At 40.9% G+C, this 10,320-nt stretch overlaps 1 protein-coding gene across 1 annotated transcript in view; it reads left to right on the top strand.

Annotated features, from left to right (window-relative positions):
• Positions 1 to 1,451, top strand: part of DNAJC12 (DnaJ heat shock protein family (Hsp40) member C12) — a 47,193-nt gene extending 45,742 nt beyond the window's left edge. The window contains exon 6 of the mRNA XM_006760892.2: positions 1,357 to 1,451. Coding sequence (XP_006760955.1) covers positions 1,357 to 1,451 — 95 coding nt within the window. The remainder of the gene's footprint in view (positions 1 to 1,356) is intronic.
• Positions 1,452 to 10,320: the final 8,869 nt, after the last annotated feature.

Raw genomic sequence — 10,320 nt, 5'->3', positions numbered from 1 at the left:
GATTGAAAAATGAAAATTACATCTATTCCAGCTATCCAGGGATAACTACTATTAACAATTAGGGGTAATTCCTTCTACACTTTGAACATTTCTTATAGAAATACCCACATAAATAAGAAATTTAAAAATGAGTCCGGCTGTTGTGGTTCAGTGGTTGAGTGTCAACTTATGAACCAGGAAATTATGGTTTGATTTCCAGTCAGGGCACATGCCCAAGTTGCTGGCTTGATCCCCAGTAGGGGGTGTGCAGGAGGCAGTCAGTTGAGAAGTCTCTCTCATCATTGATGTTTCTATCTCTCTCCCTCTCCCTTCTTCTCTCTAAAATCAATAAAAACATATTTTTAAAAAACAGGATCAAACTGTTTTGTAACTACTTGTCACAGCAATATGTTATGAGCATTTTAATGTGCCTGTAAGTATTAAAAATTGTTCATGACTATATCACAGCCTTTTAACCAACTTTCTATTGCTGAATACTTGGAATGTTTGGTGTTTTTTTTTCTTTTTGAATATGTTTTATGGATATTTTTAGAGAGGAAGGGAGAGGGAGAGAGAGAAACATTGATTGGCTGTCTCCTGCATGCCCCCTCCTGGAGATTGAGCCTGCAACTCAGGAATGTGCCCTGACTGGAATTAAACTGGTGACCTAGCAATGCATGGAGATGATACTCAACCAAGAGAGTCACACAGGCCAGGGCTATTTTTTTATTTTTAAAAACATTTATAAAAGGTATCATGTTAAACATTTTATAGTTAAAACCCTTGAGCACATCCATGATTATTTCCTTAAGATAAATTTTCAGAAGTACAATTGTAAGGTTAAATGTTTATGCATTTTAATGAGTTTGATAAATATTGCAAGTTTCCTACCCAGAATAGTTTTGTCAGTTTACATTTTCTCTAGTAGAGGGAAAATGACCTTTTATCTAATTTTCAACAAAGTTGTTTATTACTCTAAAAAAATAAATCTTACTCTTATGGAATGCATTATTTGTATTTCCAGAATCCTTTACCATTGACCTTTTATTTTTGGCAGCTGTTTGAAAGTTGTTTCCAATTTCCTTGCAGGTGAATTGTCAAAATTACCACCACTGGAGGCATTATAAATGTCCTTTTATTATTAAGTTTAAGCATGTGAGATCCTCGCATCCATATAAAATAAATCCTGTTCACAAGAATTCAACATCCTGCCCAAGTTAATCAGTTTCTGTAAGATATTAATAATTCATCCCAAAGACTTACCCTTACATTTCACTTATTGCAGTGAAATCTCACCAGCAAGCTGTCCTACTATTACAAGCCTGGCTCCTTTGTTCCCACCTCTGATTTAAAAATCTTCTCTTCTCTCCTTCAAAGGTTTTTCAGATGTGAACAGTTGGCACCTTCATTTCCGCTGGTCTGGGGATGCTCCTTCAGAACTCCTGAGGAAATTCAGAAACTATGAAATATGAACTTGGATTGTATTATGTGTGTTTTCCGATAAATGTTATTTAGAGAAATCCATTTTTAAATCAGTCTCTGTATTTAAATATTTCATTGATATATGATTATTAGTACGGAATGTACAAGAAATGTTTTCTGACTCTGGACTTAAATTGAAATGTGAAATTACTTGTCTAAACCCCATAGAATGAAATAAATAATTTCCCCAAAGTTCATAATGAATGTAGAATTCAACTGTGTTTTTTTTTAAAATAATCTGAATAGGTATTTCTATTTTAATTTCAATACTTGTAAATTTAAAAGGTTATTAATTTGAGGAAACACATCCTACCAGATTTCTTTTGTTATATTGCAAGTGATCAGAAATTTATTTTCTTACAGTTTGAAGGCTTGAAGTCCAAGATCAAAGTGTCTGCAAGTTTGATTTCTCCTGAGGCCTCTCTCCTTGGTTTGCAGGTGGCTGCTTTCTCACTGTGTCCTCACATGGTCTTTCTCTGTGCATGTATATCCCTGGTGTTTCTACTTCTTGTAAGGACATTGGTCATACTGGTTAAGGGCCCCAACCTAACAACCTTCTTTTAAATTAATCATCTCTTTAAAGACCTTACCTTCAAAAAGGGTACATTCTGAAGTACTGGGAGTTGGGACATCAATATATGTATTTTGGCCCTGGCTGGGTAGCTCAGCTGGTTGGAGCGTCATCCCCATATGCCTGGGTTGAGGTTTTGATCCCAGTTGGGGCACATGAGGGAATTAACTAGTGAATACATAAGTGGGTGGAACAGCAAATCGATGTTTGTCTTTCTCTTCCGTCTTCCCTCTCTAAAACCATTACATAAAAAATTACTTCAAGATATGAAATTTGGGGGAACCCAATTAAGTGAAAACCTTTTCCCCCCAAATATTACTGTTTTATTGATTTCAGAGACGAAAGGAAAGGGATATTGAAATGCCTCCTACTGGGAATTGAACCTTGACATTCTGGTTCATAGGTCAATGCTCAACCATTGAGTTACACTGGTGGGATGAAAAAAAATTTTTTTAAAACAAATACAATTCTGTATTGGTTTCCTTAATTTTATTTGAAATTTTATTGTTTTGTCAAATTTGTAGCGAGAATGATTTCTATCAGTATTTTATCACTTCATTAAAATGTGATTTGGCATTGTTACCATATCTGCAAATTTTACTTTAAAAATAGAAAAAATATAAAGCATGTTAAATTAATAAAATGAGGTTTTGGACTACAATTGCCTGCCATAATGCCTGCCCGGTCCAGGTAGGCACTTGAAAAAAATACTATATTGAATAAGTGAATTTTTAAACCTAAGAATTAGAGTTTTAATTTTTTCTCCCAACCCCCCATTGTCTGATTCATAGCACTGATGACTTTTAATGACTTGTTAAAGGGAAAAACACTCCCACTTCCATGGCCCACTCTGCTTTTTTACAGATGGATTTCCCAGTTATTGACAAGAGTACTTTTCTCTCCCATGAGGCTGGCAGCCTCCAAATAAGAAATGAGCAAGAGCTCTGCTGGAATGGGAATTTATGATGGGCCAGGCTTGTGCGAAGCACTTTATGTAACTTAGTAGGAGATCTTTTATTCTTAAACACTTAGATACTCTCCTGAACTCAAAGTTTAAAAAGGACTGTGTGTTGGAAAACTGGACAACTTTTCTTCAGTAACTTGTTTGACTCCCCAATGTATTCAGCACAGTTACAATTGTACGTATGTATAATAGCACATTTTCAAAGCCATTTATTTTTGAGTTTTGGCTCGACTTCATGGCGGAACAAAACAATTATAAAAAGATAATTACAGATTAAGGTCATTAGGCTTTTAAATCAGCTCTAAATGCTAAAGATAACTAGTTTCTCTTATATTTGATATTGCATGAATAAATGAATGTGGTACATATTTCTTGAGAGCATTATTATTATTATTTTAAAATCTTTATTGTTAAAAGTATTGTTACATATGTCTCTTTTTTTCTCCCATTGACCCCTTATAGCTTGCCTCTGTCCCTCACCCCAGGCCTTCACAACCCTATTGTCTGTGTTCCTAGGTTATGCATATATGCTGCATATATGTTCTTATATCAGTTCTTTGGCTGATCTTTTCCCACCCACCCCTGCCTTCCCTCTGAGATTCAACAGTCTGTTCCATGCTTCTATGTCTCTGGAACTATTTTGTTCAACAGTTTATTTTTTCATTAGATTCCACATATGAGTGAGATCATGTGATACTTGTCTTTCTCTGACTGGCTTATTTCACTTATCATAATACTCTCCAGGTCCCTCTGTGTTGTCTCAAAGGATAAGAGATCCTCCCTTTTTTTATTTTTAGTATATATTTTATTGATTTTTTTACAGAGAGGAAAGGGGAGGGATAGAGACTTAGAAACATCAATGAGAGAGAAACATTGATCAGCTGCCTCCTACACACTCCTTACTGGGGATGTGCCCGCAACCAAGGTACATGCCCTTGACCGGAATCGAACCTGGGACCTTTCAGTCCGCAGGCTGACGCTCTATCCACTGAGCTGAACTGGCTAGCCAGAGGATGGCTGAGCTCGGGGCAGGGACCATCAGGTAGGAAAAGGGATAATGAAACTGAAAGGAGAAAAGAGACACTAGGTGTGAGGTGGTACCTCATTGTCATGTTGATTTGCATCTGTCAGATGATTAGACACTTTGAGCATTTTTTTCATATGTCTCTTGGACACCTGTATGTTCACTTTGGAGAAGTGTCTATTTCGGTCCTTTGCCCATTTTTTAATTGGACTGTTTGTCTTCTTTTTGTTAAGTTGTATGAGTTCCTTATATATTTTGTATATTAAACCTTTATCAGATGTATCCAAATATGTTCTCCCATACAGTGGGCTCCCTTTTCATTTTGTTGATGCTTCCTTTTGCTGTTCATTGAGAGCAATATTGTGAAAATATTGTACTGTCATTTGTGTAGGATGTAAAAATGCTTAAGTCATGTTGATGCTCTCAAGTAATTGATAATTTAGTGAAATAAGACAGGTACCTGAATTTTGTATAGTTTAAAAGGAGCATGTTGAATTAGTGTAAGTATGTAATGTGCTTAGAATATGCCTGGCAAAGCACTATGTGTACTCGTTACTATCTATAATAATGAAGCATAATATGCTAATTGGACCAATGTCCTTCTGGATGACCTTCCAGACGAAGCCAGGGCTGTGAGGGAAGCGAATGCCGGCAGCTGGGGGAAGGAAGGCTTACTTTTGCACAGTTTTCATGCATTGGGCTTCTAGTTTTTACATGGAATTATATAGTAAGTCTTGTGATAATCAATTAATAGAATTATGGCCTCTTTACCTCCTCAATCCCTTTTCCCCCAGTTCTCTGTCTTAGAGGCACTGATTCTTGCATATATTACCATAGCTATGCTATGGATCACACACATAGATGTGTGTCTATTGAGAGAGAGAGAGAGAGAGAGAGAGAGAGAGAGAGAGGTTCATGTGAGAGCGGAATATCAATTGGCTGCTTCCTGGACTCTTGCTGACCGGTATTGAGCCTGAAATTCGGGCATGTGCCCTGACCGGGAATCGAACCATCTCCCTCTTGGTACATAAATGACACCCAGCCAACTCAACCACACCAGCCAGGGCTCTGTTCTTTTCTTTTTTTTTTTTCTTTCTTTTTTTCTTCACAGAAGAATTCCAGTGTTTATTTTTGTGAATTCTTAGAACAGTAACCACATTTACAGAGTGTTCTGAGCTCTATTGACTTGTATTCTAGGTTCTCCAGCCAGGTTCGGTTTAGGTTCTCCAGCCAGGTTTGGTCGCCAGGTTCTGTAGCCGGGTTCTTCAGCCAGGTTCTGTCTAGGTTCTCCAACCAAGTTCTGTAGCCAGGTTCTGTCCAGGATCTTTTGCCATGTTCTCTCCAGCAAAGTTCTTCTGTCTCTAGGTTCTGTGTAGGTTCTGTCTTCTAAGTTCTGTGTAGTTCTTTTCTTTATATAAATGGTAACATACTGTTTACACGGCTGCATACTTTCCATTTATTCAGTTAATCCTAGGGATTTTTCCATTTTTAGTGTATGAGTGCTACTTCATTCTTTTTATCTGTTTCATGGGATTCCATTGTGTGGATGAACCAAAATTTAACTTGTCTTCCATTGATGCTTTTTAAGGTTATTTACAGCTTTTATTCCTGATCACAAGAAACACTGTAATGAATAGCTTTATACATAGTATTTCTTGTATGGGAAGTATACCTGTAGGATAAATAACCTAGTACTTGAATGGATCAAACAGTGTATACATTCCCCCCAGAAATGTATACACATACTTTGAACAGTTATAAAGGCAGTGCTTATTAAAATATCTTTCATTTTCAAAATTGAGCTATCAGCTGTTAAAGTATATACAGTTTGGGGGACACCCTGTATATGTACATTTGATTATCATACTCTTAAACAATAGATGCAGGTTTCAGAGATCTGGATTGGAAAACCCAGAGAATAGTGCTTGTTCATTGGGATTGTTGCCTTTACGTTTTTTCACTCTAGACTAGACTTTGTTGAGTGGCGTGTTTGGCATTGTGCTTATGGAACAATTTCCCCAGCACCTCCCCTAAGCTTGATACCAGGGAGTGCCCATGATATAAAGCAGTAATAAAACCAGAGTACACTTTTTTTTTCCTGGTAACTTCCACAGAGACAGAAAGAGAACAGGGCGTTTTTCTTTTCTTTTCTTTTTCTCAGTGTTATGGCTTCTTGCCTTCTTGGTGTCCTGAAATGTTAAAATACAATTCTGAAACAGTTTTGCTCTTTTACATTAAAGGGCAACTCAACAGAGCAACTTTGAAAAACCTAGGCAGAATTCACCATTTCCTAGGATCCTAAATTGTTTTCAGTCCCCAGTGGATATATCCCAGCCTGTCACAAATATGCCCTTTAATGAACAGATTAGAAATGCAGAAATGACTTTGCAGATATTTCTTGTAAAGAGAGAGCTGGATAGGGAGAGGGAAGATAAGATTGTTTTCCTGCGTATGAATTTTCATATCCTTTCTGTGCCCAGATCTGATGGTGGTTACCAGATCAATCACAGCAGCAAGTGTGGATGACTAATGCAGTTATTGAAAGGGTCTTTAATTTCCTGGAGGCAAACACCATTACCCACCATCTCCATATCATAGACGGAGAGATGCCAGGACTCCTGGGGAGTCAGTGATGGAAGAAATTATAAAACTGATCCAATTACTGAGGAAATGATGAAATGTGTCACGATGAAAGGCTTCAATTCCCTTCAATTTCAGGTTTTGTGATATGCATCAGTGTGGCTGTGTCTTCCACTATTATTACTTCTCGGCTTTCTGTGTCATCTCACCCTCACCATGGGAGAATATTTTGCATCAGGCTGCACTTTCTCATCCTTTCCCTTCCCTCCCAGGCTGTTCCATTTCTTCCAGTGTTTTTGCTTTGCTGATTTCTTATATTAATTAGCTGCCAAGAGGGAATGTTGCCAAAGTGGAATCTAGGTTAGGTGTGTGGAGAACTAGATCTTCCTCTGGTTCTATCCTACTGTGGGATTTAGGGAAAATCCAGTTTCTTCTAAGTGTGGCCAGAAGGAAGAATCTCCGTTTTGTAGAACACAGCTTGACCCAAGACCAGGTCTGGGGTGGCCTGGTTAGGCCTCCAGCGGGAGCCGGGCCAGTGTGGGAACTGATGGGGAATGTGTAGGCAGAGGTAGAAGTGAAGGATTAGTGAGACAGGAAAGGCAGAGAAAGAGGATGTGTCTTTTTTCTCATTCTTTCTCATAACTCTTCCTCTCTGAATGTTCTTTCTAAAGGAAAGGGCAGAGACTAGAAAGGAGAGATTACAATTAAGTAGGTGTATCTATACACACCAGCTCCAAACACCTCAATGATCTTTTTACATTCATCTGAGTTTGATGCCATTCTTGATAGCATCCCACCTCTGAAGACAATGGGGATTTGTCCTCAGAATAAAGTATATTAAATATAAATAAACCATATTAAATACTTTCCAGCTTGTCAGGCCATTAGGGGAGGCTCCAAAACAGGGTCTAATGATAACAAATAACTCCTATGTTTAACAGTTTTCAAAAGCATTTGGTCACAAATTCTTTTTTTTTTTAATCCTTACCCAAGGATATTTTTTCTATTGATTTATAGAGAGAGTGGAAGGGAGGGAGGAGGGGGAGAGAGAGAGGAACATTGATGTGAGAGAGACACATAGATTGGTTGCCTCTTGCAGGGACCCCTACCAGGGCTGAGGAACTTGCAACCGTGGTACTGGTACGTGCCCTTGACCAGGAATTGAATCTGCGACCTCTGAGAAACTATTCAAGCCTGGTGACAAGGGAAGCCTTCTCCCGGCCACAGGTGCTCAGAGCCTGCAGGGGGCGCTCCAAATGGCTGGTACTTGGCCAAATGGTTTCGGTACTCGGGCCGACACTCTAACCACGGAGCAAACTGGCCAGGGCATTTTTCACAGAAATCTTATTTGAACCTTCCAATTAATCTAATTTGGTTGAGAATTTGTAGTTTTGTTATATTCTAAAAACGATAAAATGAAAAACATTATATATATTTTAAACTATTTCAAAGTTCTCCACTTTGAAACCACCTGGGGAAGATGAAAACCCTGGTGCCTGAGTCCCACCCGGAGGTTCTGATGTAATGGGTCTGGGTGTCCCTTCCTGTTGGGATTTGACAACTCCAGGGTAATTCTAACTTGCTTCTCAGGGTGAGGACCACGGTAGCTTCAAAAAGTATAAGTTGTAGGTGAAATGGTTAATGTCTTGATGGTTCTACCCACATATAGGAGACCCGAGCCCTCCCTTTTGTGAGAAGCTATTTCTGGGGGTCCCCATGACCCCAGGGGCACTCCATTTGGGCTTCCAACAGGCCTATGAGCTGCAGCCATGCTCTGCCTCGCTGGGCTCTCCCTGCTCTTCACCTCTAGCCTGAGGCCATTTGGAGCGCCCCCTGCAGGCTCCGAGCACCTGTGGCCGGGAGAAGGCTTCCCTTGTCACCAGGCTTGAATAGTTTCTCAGAGGTTGGGACTCTCCCTGTGTTGTTCCTTGAGTCCAGCTGCCTGCACGCACTGGCCGGAAGAAACGCACCAGCAGGAGTTTGCAGTATAGAAAGAAAAAATAGTTAATACTGAACTGGTCAATGCGGAGCCGGGGAGCTTGTGCAGGTTTCAGATTATATAGGGCAAACATCAGAAGACAAGAGGGTTAGGGGTTTGGGGTGGGTTAGACGGTCAGGGTTGTGCTGGGAGCTGATTGGTCCGAGTTGAGGTAAGAGTGTAGGGAGTGGCTATAGGGTTATTAAGCCTTGGACCGACCTGTTGGCAAAGCCACAAACAAGTCCCAGCTTAGAGGGCACAGCCCCCTTAGCATAATTAGGCTTGACCTTATGACTCTCCCTAGATCTTATCTGGGTAGCTAATGGGCTGAGGGAGATGCAGCAAGTGCTACCAAAACAAGTGAAACTCACAAGAACATTGCAACTATGGTGACCAGTACCTTGTTTACCTCTGTTTTAGTTTTATTCATTTCAAACGGGCCGGATCCGGCCCACGGGCCGTAGTTTGCCCACGGCTGACCTAGACCCAGCTTATTCTCTTTGTCTTTTCTACATCCTTCACTGCCCCACCTCAGGGCTTACTGAACCCTTGGCTGTGCTGGCACAGCACACAAGAGTAATAAATCATTTCTTCTGGTCTTGAGGACAGCTCTGAGGACAGGTGAGATCTTTTCTGGCCCCTCTGTCTGGTCTCATGGGAAAGTAGCCAGGCGGTCTGTCCACCTTGGGGCTGGGGAACTGAGACATGACATGTTCTCTTTAGCCTGCTGGAGGTCGAACAGTGTGACCATGAGTCAGGTCCTGGCTATTGTCTTCTGCGGTCTGGGGGGTTGCTGATTACCTGGGGGTAAGGCTAGGTCTCTGAGAGGTATACATACCTGCATAGAGAGAGGGATATGATTTCTAGAGCTGGGATTTAAAACCAAATTTAATCAAAGCCATAAGGACCCTAGGTCTCACAAGTGGTTACAGATCCTGACTGCCCGGAGCACAGACCTGGCTTTCTCCCACCTTCCTTCTCCTCTCTTACCTTGGCCTTCCCAGCTGCGGAGGAAGGAGCAGCTGAGCAGATGAGTGACACAGGTTCTGCGGGTGTTTGTGGAGAGGGAGGGGGATGTGTCTCTACCAGTAGCAACTAGCTAAAAATGCTCGCCAGTGCTCAAACAATAAAAGTGTGGCCTTAAAAAGTTTAGAAACAGAAGCTTATCAGTGCTGTTCCCCAGATAATAATAAAAGAGAAATGATGAAAAGTATCTTACTTTTGCTTCTCTGAGCCCATGTCCTCTCTTGTATATTTTACCAGGAAATAAAACAAACCCAGACTGTCCTGGTTTTCTTTCTCGTCTGTTCTAAATTCTAGGGATCGGAGAGTGTATGTATACATGAAGGCAAGGACACTCCACCGGCAAACACCCATGGTCATGTCACCCACCGTGTAATATGTGCAGGTAGGTGGGTGGCTCTGGAGACAGCACCTGCCATCATTGTCACCTTAGGCAAGTTCATTAACCTCCCACTGCCTGTTTCCGCATCAGTAAAATGGGATAGTAATTCCCTTGATGTAGGTAGGACACAAATATTAACTACTAGAGGCCCAGTGCACGAATTCCTGCATTGGTGGGGGCCAGGCCTGCCAGGAAGAGGACATGGGGGACATTGGCCGGCCAGCCCGCCCTAATCAGGGCCTGATCAGGGCCAGGCTGGCTGGGGGAAGGGGCTTCAGGCAATTGGCCAGTGGGCATTGCCTCTGATTGGGGTGGGGGGCCGGTTGGGGGGCAGTCA

Source organism: Myotis davidii, unplaced genomic scaffold, assembly GCF_000327345.1.
Source record: "Myotis davidii unplaced genomic scaffold, ASM32734v1 scaffold134, whole genome shotgun sequence".
NCBI classification, from domain to species: domain Eukaryota; kingdom Metazoa; phylum Chordata; class Mammalia; order Chiroptera; family Vespertilionidae; genus Myotis; species Myotis davidii.
Note: the sequence above shows the minus strand (reverse complement) of the source record. Positions and strands in the feature narration are given on the sequence as shown.